Source organism: Trichosurus vulpecula, chromosome 2, assembly GCF_011100635.1.
Source record: "Trichosurus vulpecula isolate mTriVul1 chromosome 2, mTriVul1.pri, whole genome shotgun sequence".
Classification (NCBI taxonomy): Eukaryota; Metazoa; Chordata; class Mammalia; order Diprotodontia; family Phalangeridae; genus Trichosurus; species Trichosurus vulpecula.
Window position 1 is genome coordinate 41,342,851 of NC_050574.1, and position 10,675 is coordinate 41,353,525.

General features: G+C 57.4%; 1 protein-coding gene across 3 annotated transcripts; it reads left to right on the top strand.

Annotated features, from left to right (window-relative positions):
* Positions 1–3,778: 3,778 nt before the first annotated feature.
* TMEM145 (transmembrane protein 145) lies at positions 3,779–10,675 on the top strand. Of its 3 annotated transcripts, none has more exons than XM_036745686.1 (15): positions 3,779–3,937; positions 4,673–4,747; positions 5,110–5,187; positions 5,326–5,412; positions 5,781–5,882; positions 5,974–6,058; positions 6,206–6,277; positions 6,370–6,438; positions 6,671–6,751; positions 6,841–6,919; positions 7,330–7,423; positions 8,090–8,262; positions 8,741–8,861; positions 9,104–9,310; positions 9,921–10,675. In XM_036745686.1, the coding sequence occupies exons 1-15, from the start codon at positions 3,827–3,829 to the stop codon at positions 10,131–10,133; spliced, it is 1,647 nt and encodes a 548-aa protein (XP_036601581.1). In that variant the 5' UTR covers positions 3,779–3,826; the 3' UTR covers positions 10,134–10,675. The 3 variants fall into 3 exon arrangements, with proteins under 3 accessions (XP_036601581.1, XP_036601580.1, XP_036601582.1); XM_036745687.1 differs by having other exon boundaries at positions 3,817–3,937; positions 10,341–10,486; XM_036745685.1 differs by having other exon boundaries at positions 3,801–3,937; positions 9,104–10,675.

Below are 10,675 nucleotides of genomic sequence, written 5' to 3' on the forward strand. Positions count from 1 at the left end.
TGGAAAGACAATGATGCCAGCATCCCCACGCCCAGAAGCTTATGGTATCTGGAGGGATGCAGTCAGCACAGGGTCAGGGCCAAGGCCCACAGCATCGATCCCTGTGCAGAGCTTCAAGGGACACTGGGAATTCTAAGAGGGTAGAGGAGAAGGGATGGGGAGCTGGGAAGAAGAGCAAGCAGGTCATTTTGGCTGGGGCACTGAATGGGTGAAGGAGAGTGATATGAAGTGACATGGCAAAGGGCCAGAAATTGTCATCATGAGGGTCTCGAGCCAGCTACCTGGGGCTGTGGCTGGCAGCTCTCTTGAGTTCTGTGGGCTGTGCCAAGCAGGGATGCTAAATTTGGCATTAATATGGTGAGCAGGAGGCCATGAGGTGGCCTAAAGTCGCCAGTCAATAAGCATTAAGTGCCTTCTATGTGCCAAGCACAACAGATACAAAGGAAGCCCTCAGGGAGCTCAGAGTCTAATGGTGAGAGACAATATGAAAACAACTGTGTGCATACAACCTATATCAGGATCAACTGAGGTAATCCAAAGAGGGCAGTCACCAGAACTAAGGGGGCTTAGGAAAGGCCTCTGGCAAATGGGGAGCTTTTATTTGGGACTTGAGGAAAGCCAATAGTTGGAGCAGGGGCAGAGTGTTTCAGGCCTGGGGGACAGGCCAAAAGAATGCCCAGAGCCAAGAGATAGAGGGTCTCGTTTGTGGGACAGTCAGGAATCTGGTGTTGCTGAATCGAAAAGTTGCATTGAGGAGTCAGGTGTGAGAGGTAGGAGGGGGCTAGGTTCTGAAGGGCTTTGAATGTCCAAAAGGATGTTGTATTTGATCCAAGAGACAATACCCAGCCCCTGGAATTTATTGAGCAGGGGCCGATATGGCCAGACTTTCGTTTTAGAGAAACTTCTTTAGTGGTTAAATGGAGAAAGAGCAGGAGTGGGGAGAGACTTGAGGCAGCTGACCCACCAGGAGCTACAGTAGTCCAGGACAGAGTGGGGAGGGGCAGTGTCAGAGGGAGAGAAGGGAGCCTATTTGGGAGGTACTGCAAACATGACAACAGGCCTAAGCAGCAGCTTGGATATGGTGGCGGGGGGGGGGGGGGGGGGGGGGGGGGGCCGGGGAGTAGTGAGGAGTCCAGGATAACTCCTGGGTTGGGAGCCTGAGGGCCTGGGAGGATGGTGTTGCCTTTACAAGTAGGAGGGAAGGTGAGGGGTGGCTGGGAGGAAGGTGTGGGGAGAAAGTTTTGGACATGTTAAGTTTAAAGTGTTAGGAGACATCTAGTTTGAGATGTCTAATAGCTAGTTGGAGTTGCAAGATGTGAATCTGGAGGTTAGGGCTGAACAAGTAGATCTGAGAATTATCCCCATAAAGATAATAATTAAGTCCATGGGATCACCAGGTGAAGTAGTATGGAGGGTGGAGAGCAGAGGAGCCAGGACAAAGCCCTGAAGGACACCTGTGGTTGGAAAGTGTGATCTGGAGTAGACAGGGACAGAGAAGAGGGAGGGGGGCATCCTGAAAACCTAGAGAGAAGAGTATCAAGGGAGAGAGAGCCACAGTGTCAAAGGTGGCAGGAGGAGGACTAAGAAAAGGCCATTGGATTTGTCAACTAAGAGATCATTGGTAACTTTGGAGAGAGCAGCTTTGCTGGAATAAGGTCAGAAACTGGATTGTAAGGGTTAAGAAGGGAGAGGAAAAGAAGTAGAGGCATCAGTTATAGATGGCCTTCTCGAGGAGTTTGGCCACAAAGAGGAGAGATATGGGACCATAGCTAACAGGGACAGATAGGTCAAGTGAGGACAGGGAAGACGTGGGCATGTTTATTGGCAGTAGGGAAGCAAGCAGTGGTCAGAGATTGGGGATGTGGAAGTTGGGGCAGCCCGCTGGAGTCGATAAGATGGAATGAGGTCACTTGTACAGGTAGAAGGGTTTTCCTGGGTCAGGAGAAGGGCCACCTCTTCATGTGACACAGGGGGAAGGCATCTGAGTGATGTGAGATGAGGGGATAGAGGGAGCTCATAGCTAAGCCTCTTCAATAAAATAGGAAACAAGGGTCTCAGCTGAGAGGGTGGTGAGAAGGGTGACCATGGGAGGTTTGGAAGAGCTGCTCTGAAGAGTGGGATGGTGAATTAATTAGGGAAGTGTAAAAGCATTGCCTGGGTACCTCGAGGGCCCGGTTGAGGTTGTGTAACGTCTAGTGAACCTGTTCAGCAAGGCAATGGGCAGAGGTCAGAAGTGGAGCAGGTGAAAGCTCCCAGGCCAGTAGTAGGATTGGGCCCAGGATTAGGCCCTCCTGTTCAGCTTGATCTTAAAAGAAAGTTGGTGAACCCTAGAGCAGGGGAGTGAGAGTGAGGGCCCTGTGCTTTAAGAAGAGGATTTTGTGTGGCCCTTGTGTGGAGGACGCAGTCTTTGGAGTGGGAGGGTCTGGAAGCTAACACCAGCTGGAAAACATTTGCTCTAGTCCTGGTGAGAGGGGGTGAACCAGGGTAAATGTCCTGTAGAGATGGCTTGTAGAATTGAGGCAGAGGGGGCTTTCCAGAGGCAGCCATGCTTTGGTCTCCAGACAGATATGCTGGCAATTTTGTGCATTTAGACTATTTGGCTCATCTTCTGAGTCACTGGCACTGCAGAAAGTCCTGGCGTCCATACCAGGGAACAGAATCCCAGAGTGGGATGACTTTAGGAAGTGTGCTAGGTTCCAGGGTGGGAGAAAGTGTTGGCGATTCTGTAAGGGGGTGTTGACAACACACCATGGTGAGGTGGCTGGAGCCCAGACCCTTATCTCCAGCTTACAAAGAGGTTAAGTTACCTGCCCAACATCACACTGCTATGGGGCAGCTGAGTCTCAAAGCCAGGACTTATGTTGCACTGAGTTGAGCATTCTTTCTACCATGTCCCCTCAAGCACAAGTGTCTACCCAGAAAAAGGAGCAGAGGTACCCTCAGGGAAGGCAGGCGCCTTCATGGCCAGGTGTCCAGGGCTGGGGGTCTAGGAGGCCTGGGTTGGAAGCCTGGTTCTGCTACCACTTTGAGTGTGTGACTTTGGGGAAAGTCTTCCTCCCATGGGCCTCCTTTTCCACTCAGTGAAATGACTGGTTTGGGCTGAATGATCTCTGAAAGCAAAGGGGAGCGAGCTAGAAGGAACAGAGGTCATCTAATACAGCTGCAGCAGGGAGGAGTGACCGGCTGGAGACCCAGCAGGCAAAACCTACCTGAGGATACAGGCCACTGGACTCCGGATTCAGATCTCTGGAAAGGTCTGGCCCAATCTGATGCCCATTGGGAGCAGGGACTAGGGACTAGGGACCAGGGACCAGGGTCTGAAAAAGAGGGAGCGTGACAGGAAGACAGTCTTAGCGGAACAAGCTCTTCCCCTCGAGGGGGCTGGGTTGCCACTCGACACTCGAAACCCCCTATAGCAGCAGAGAAAAGAGACGGGAGGGTCGTAGGGATAAAGTCCAACCCTCGCAGCCCTGGAGTCCGAAGTAGAGATAGAGGGATGGGAAGGATGGGGGTGCAGAGGAGGAGTATGGGCACCGTGGGGGAGTCTGGTCCTCGCAGCCCCAGAGGCCGGAGTAGAGATAGAAGGGTGGGAGGGACGAGGATGCCGAGGAGGAGCATGGGTGCAGAGGGATGGGGGTGATAAGAGGAGGGATGAGCACAGTGGAAGAGTTCGGTCGTCGCAGCCCCGGAGGTCTACGCAGAGGAGACGGGGAGGCGGGGCGGAGGGAGGGCGGGGGAGGGGCCGGGCGGCCAGCGGCGGCGGCGGCCCTTTAATCGGGTGCGCGCGCGCGCTCGGCCCCGCCGGAGTCTCCGGAGCGGGAGCAGAATGGAGCCCCCGCGCGCGCCCGCGCTGCTGATGGTGCTGCTGCCGCTGCTGCTGCTGCTGCCCCCCTGTGCCTGGGGCAAGTACGTGCGGGGCAACCTCAGCTCCAAAGAGGTGAGCGCGCCGGGCCCTAGCCTTAGCGGGAGCCGCCCTGGAACCCTGCCCCTCCCCCGCCCTGGAGCCCGGGCCGCCCTGCGCTGGACCCCGCCCCCGGGAGACCCTTTCCCCATCACCGTCTCCTCCCTTCTGGGCCCCAAGCTTTGGAAGACCCTCGCCCTGGGGCCCGCGGAGATGCTCAATCCACCTGGGGGCGGGGCTGAAGAAGGGGCGGGGCTAGGAGGGGCGGGGCTAAAGAGGGTACCTGGGGAGAGGGGAAGGGGCCGCGAAAGGGACCGTGGGAGGAGAAGGGAAAGGGTCTCTAGGACAAGGGAGGAAGGCTGGGAAGAGAGGCTGGCCTGAGAAGAGTAGCACATGGCGAGGGGAGGGGGCTGGGAACCGAAGAGGGCAGCAGATATTGGGGTATAGGCCAGGGAGGTCGGGTGTGCGAAGACCTTGAGATAAGGTCTGGGAAGATGCTGGGCTCCAGGCTAGGGAGATGTTGAGGTCGGGATTTAAGGCTACGGAGATATTGGGGTTAGGGCCAGGAAGAGGTCAGGTCTGGGAAGACAACGGGGTAGGTGGGAGAGATGGAATCAGGTCTGGAAAGATATTGAGGTCGAGGCAAGGGAGAGGGGGTCAGGAAGGAAGAAATGTTAGGGTCAGATGGGAAGAGAATGTTGTGTAGACTTGGCGAGGGGACAGTGGTGCTGAGGGGAATCTGGGGACGCTCTGACCCTTTTCCTTCCCTAGGACTGGGTATTCCTGACAAGATTCTGCTTTCTTTCCGATTATGGCCGGCTGGACTTCAGGTTCAGATATCCTGAGGTGAGACTTTCTCCCCAAAAGCCCTGAGGCAAAATCCCCCCAGGTCCCCAGGGGGAGACCTTCCAGATTCTTGAAATGGGACCTTCTCCCCCAATCCCTATCTAAGACCGTCAAACTGAGTTGGAAAGGAATACTAGATTGGGAGTCTGAGGAACTGGGTTCAAATGCCATTTCCTCTCTATGATCTTGGCTAAGCCCCTTCCCCTGTGGTGGCCTCTTTCTTCTCCAGCTGAATGAGAGGGTTGGACAGCCTGGTCTTAATCTCTGATATACCACCCGTTGTCCTCGAATCTCCCTAGTGACACCTTCCCTATGGTAAGTCCCTCTTCCCCCTCTCCTCCTTCCCATCCCTCTCTTCACAGGCCAAGTGCTGTGAGAACATCCTCCTCTACTTTGATGACCCTTCCCAGTGGCCCGCAGTGTACAAGGCCCAAGACAAGGTGGGAGACCCCTAGAGAAAGTCAAAAGCTGGGATTGGGGACTGGTGGAGCCAAGGGAGAAGAGCTGGGGAAGGGTCAAGCTGGGAGGAGGTAAAGGCCTGGAGGTGGCCCGGTCACGCCCATCCCTCCATGTGGCAGGATTGCCTGGCCAAAGAGGCGGTCATTAGGCCTGAGAACAACCAGGTGATCAACCTTACCACCCAGTACCCCTGGTCGGGCTGTCAGGTGAGTAGCGCAGGGCCTGGGAGAAGGAGGGGGTGTGGCCTGAGATTTGGGGGCAAGGCCTGGGGGGAGAGCTTGGGAATGGGAGAGGGGAAGCCTGCATGTAAGAGGGCGGGGCCTGAGAGTGAGAGGCAGAGATCAGCCAGCATTTATTAAGCATCTAACTATGTGGCGGGCACTGCGCTCAGTGCTAGGGATATAAGGAAAAGCAAAAGGTTTCCCTGCCCTCATGACACTCACACTTTACTTGGGGAGACAATGTGGATGTAAATGGGTCCGTACAAGATATACACGGAATAGATGGCTGCTTATCTCCAAGAGGGGGTGGGGAGGTGGACTTCACCCTTGCTTCCTCGGGCTCCCCTTGGCAGGTGGTATCTGAGGGGGGTGTCCGCTACCTCAGCTGCTCCAGCGGCCGGAGCTTCCGCTCAGTGCGAGAGAGATGGTGGTACATCGCCCTCAGCAAGTGCGGGGTAAGGTGACCCTGCCCCAACACATGCCCCCCAGCTTGCTCACCCCACCCTTGATGGCCCCCCTGGCTCAGGCCCCCCTGCCACCCTGCAGGGGGATGGGCTGCAGCTGGAGTATGAGATGGTGCTGACCAATGGCAAGTCTTTCTGGACCCAACACTTCTCAGCTGATGAATTTGGTGAGTCTGGAGACCTAGACCCCCGGTGTCTGTGAGGGCATCAGGATACCCTCCTCCCAGGGATGGGGAGCAGCAGGGACTGAGGCATCAGGACCCTGAGTCTCCTAGGCAACCGTCTGAGCCTGAACTGATCCCTGCTCTCTCCAGGGATCCTAGAGACGGATGTGACCTTCCTCCTCATCTTCACCCTCATCTTCCTCCTCTCCTGCTACTTTGGTTGTAAGTCACCACACCGAGGTGGGAGGAGAGGGGAGACCTTGGAGGATGGGGATGCCCCATGGACACCTCTCCCCCTCCCCCCCTGACCCCAGACTTGCTGAAAGGCCGACAGCTGCTTCACACAACCTATAAGATGTTCATGGCAGCAGCAGGAGTAGAAGGTGAGAGCTGGGGGGCCAGGAAACCAGAGTCTTTGAGGGTACCCTGCTCAAGACTCTAGGGGATCTGGGGCCTTTGATTCTCCTCTGCCCCCACACCCCACTTCTGTCCTTCTTTGGATCTGAGTAAAGTCATAGCTCTTTGTGGGCAGAAACTGCTCTCCTTTGGTCCTGTCTTCCCAGTAGGTGGTGCTTAATAAATGCACATTAACTGACTTGGCTTTGCCTTTTACAGTCCTCAGCCTCCTGTTTTTCTGCATATACTGGGGTCAATATGCCAGCAATGGCATTGGCAACGAGAGCCTGAAGATCGTGGGTGAGGATCAAGCTGACCAGGGCAGGGTACCAGCGGGGGCTGGGCAGAGGCCCCCTCTGAGCACCTTCTCTCCCTTTCTCTCCTCTCAGCCAAACTACTGTTTTCTGTCAGCTTCCTCATCTTCTTACTGATGCTGATCCTGTTGGGAAAAGGCTTCACCGTGACACGGTGCCTGGGCATGGGGGCAGAGCGGGCTCCCTGGCGGGTGGGAGTGGGCAGTGCTGGGGCAGGGGAGGGAGGGGGACTGGCCATTGCCCTCTTTCCTGATGGTTTCCTTTCCACCCCCCACATTCCTCTGTCTCTCTCTCTCTCTCTCTCTCTCTCTCTCTCCCCCCTCCCTCCCTCCCTCTCCCCTCCCTCCCTGTCTCTCTCCCCCTCCCCCTCCCTCTCCCTCTCCTCCTCCCTCTCTCTGTCTCTCTCTGTGTCTCTCTCTCTGTGTATGTGTGTCTCTCTCTCCCTCTCTCTCTCTCTCTCCATTCCCTCTCTCTCTGTCTCCATGTCTGTCTGTCTGTCTGTCTCTCTCTCTCTCTCTCTCTCTCTCTCTCTCTCTCTCTCGCCTTTTGTCCCTCCATCCCCAGGGGCCGGATCAGCCATTCAGGCTCTGTGAAGCTCTCCGTCTACATGACACTGTACACACTCACACACGTGGTTCTCCTCATCTATGAGGCCGAGGTAAGAGCCGGTCCTGGCCCTCCTCCCCTCTTCCCTCCTCCAGTGGCTCCTCTGGCCTCTTCTGTCTCTGCCCTCCCTCCCCGTGCTCCTCAGAACTCCAGGTCCCCTCTCCTCTCTGCTCCTGTCTCCTGGTCAGAGCCCCTCACCCCCTCTTTCTGGCAGCACTGACTGCCTCTCTCTAGCTTTCTCTGCTTCTGCCTCTCATGATTTGCTCTGGAGAGAGGGCTATATTTGGGGTAAGAGCTTGTCTTTTTCTGACTCACTGGGAAGGCAGTTTGTCATAGAGAAACGATGCAAAGGGTTGGGGGCTTCTACCTTGGCCTGGCCCCCCAGGGGACCCTCCACAGGTCTGCCTATCCACTGGCTCCCAGAGGCCAGTGTTCACCTCCTTAGGAGCCCCACCAGGACCCGACATTTCCCTTCCTGTGTTTGTGACTGGCAGCTGGGTCTGTTCTTCTGGTCCCTCTGGCCCTGCCTGCCCTTCATTGTTTCTGTCACTGAGTCTGACCATGATCTGGAGTCAGAGGACCCGGTTTGATTTTTGGCTCAGCCTACTTACTTCCTGGGTGGCCTCTGCTCTGTGTGCCTCAGTTTCCTCATCTGTAAAATGCAGGGCTAGGACCTGAGGATTGGGGCCTCACGGCTCTTTCTCCTTTTGGGGGCCAGTTCTTTGACCCTGGGCAGGTGCTGTACACCTATGAGTCTCCGGCTGGTTATGGGCTCATCGGCCTCCAGGTGGCCGCCTATGTGTGGTTCTGTTACGCTGTGCTGGTGTCCCTGAGACACTTCCCTGAGAAACAACCGTTCTATGGGCCGTTCTTTGCAGCCTACACGCTCTGGTGAGATGTCCTAGGGAGGTCTACAGCCTCTGGTGAGGCCTCTGGACCTTGGCAGCCTGGCCTTGTCAAACACTGACACTTCACCTCTAACCCCTTCTGACCCCTGCATTCCCCACTCTGATACCTGACCCACATCCCCTGTGACCTCCAAGCTCCTTCTGATCCTGTGACCTCTGACTTTTATTTATGTCTGTTCCCTGACCTTTGCTCAAAACTCCCCCTCCTGACCTCTGACCTCTCCTAATCCAGGCACCTTCTCTGCCTCTGACATCTTCTGGTGAGACCATAGCCCTGGCCTGGCCTGGGAGACCCTGATCTGGGGAGGGACCTTGGGCACTGTGCTGGGGGGAGGGGTGGTCACTGGTCCCTGTGCACAGGACCCCTCCCCCCCTGCCCGTTAGGGAGCAGGACCTGGGGCCAGGGAGTGGGAGGTGGGCAGAGGTCAGGGCTCATCCCCATCTTCACTCCCCCTCCCCAGGTTCTTTGCTGTCCCTGTCATGGCCCTCATTGCTAACTTTGGCATCCCCAAGTGGGCCCGAGAAAAGATCGTCAATGGCATACAGCTGGGCATTCACCTCTATGCACATGGGGTATTCCTGGTGAGGACAGGGATGGGAGTAAGGTGGAGGGGCATTCAAGGCTGGCCCTTGTCTCCTCCCTGCCCCTACATCTCTCCATCTCCCCTCCCTCTGTCCCTCATTCCTCTGATCCTCCATCCCTCTGCCCACCCATCTCTCTGTCCCCCATCCCTCTGTCCCCCATTCCTCTGCCCTCCATCGTTCCGCCCCGCCATCCCTCTGTCCCCCATCATCTCATGTATCTCCCTCATCATCCCTTCCAGATCATGACCAGGCCCTCAGCTGCCAACAAGAATTTCCCCTACCATGTGCGAACCTCCCAGATTGCTTCAGCTGGGGGCCCCGGGCCAGAAGGGGCCCCATCAGACAAGTCCTTCCCTCAGCATGTCTACGGAAACGTGACTTTCATCAGCGACTCAGTCCCCAACTTCACGGAGCTCTTCTCCATCCCTTCAGCATCAGGGGCCAGCGTAAGCTCTGCCATCCGGGTCCCAGCTACTCCCCCTGGGAGCTGGCTCCGCCCCCTGAGGACCTGGCTGCTCACTCAGGCTCCCCTCCCAGGCCCTGAGGATGCCCCTCTCCCCTCCCAGCTCCTGGCCCCACCCCTAGAGTACCTCACTCCTGTCCCTGCCCCACCCCCACAGACCTCTGACCGCCTCACACCCAGGACCCCGATGACCCCACCCCTAGGCTTCAGGAGCCCACCCCCACCCCTCCCATCCTGGGTCCTGGCCTTGCTTCGGACCCCACCCCCGGCCCCACGAGTCCCCCCTCCCCCAGCCTTCCAGGTCCCCCCTCCCCCTCCCCGTTCCCCAGTCCTGGCCACTCGGCCCCTGACCCCACCCCCAGAATTCATCACACATGACTTAACTATGCCCTTAGAGTATCTGGCCCCCCTCCCCACTCGCCAGGGGCGCTTCCTCACTCTCCCGGATTGAGTCACCAGGGGTGGGGGGGGAGGGATCTTTCCTAGGGAGGGGGGAGAGGAGACTTTGGGGACCATATACTCCCCTCCTCCTGTGAATTCCCACCAGCAACTGATCATCCCCTCCCCTCCCTGAACCCTCCCCCTCCCCCCAGGCTGGGAAGCAGGTGGAGGAGACAGCGGCAGCAGAACCTCCAAGGGGCCGGGTGGTGACCATGGCCAAGCAGGCCTCTCCACCCCCGGCCCCCGCTGGGGAGGGCCTGCCGCCCCCTTACCAGCTCCATGCCCCCCAGATCCACAGGCCTCACCCTGGCTTTCCTGAGTACTTCAGCGTCCATACCAATGCGGGGGCTGTGCCCCCCATCTGAGGGCTGGCACCCCACATACACACACAGCCCAGAGAGGTTTTAGGGGGGTGGGGGTTGGCCCAGCCTGAGTCCTGGGCCCCAACAGGCCTTGATGGCCAGCAGCTTCCCTTCCCCACCCCACACCCAATTCAGTACCCCCAACCCCCTCATTTTGTGCCAAATGGCCCCAGTGGGAGCCTCTCTCCCCCCACCCCTCCCTCCCCTCAGCCCCTACCCCGAAGGTCACCGAGGGACCCCAGCCTTCTCCTGCTCCGGGATCTCAGACCTCCTTCAAGCCTGCAAGGATACTGAGGTGCTTCCTCAAGAAACCCCAGGATCCAAGCCCCAGGCTCATCCTCGGCCCTTCAAGATGCCATGACCTCTGGCCTCCTGGCCCTCACAGTCTCCTGCCACAGGCTTTGACCCCTGCCCTCTGACGGATGTTCAGATGGATTCTGACCCGGCAACCCCCCAGGGTGGCACGCAACCAGCAGTTGGCTTTTTTGTGGGGTGCCTAGGGGAGGGGTCCCTTTTCTTGCCAAAATAAAAAATGAGAACTCTAA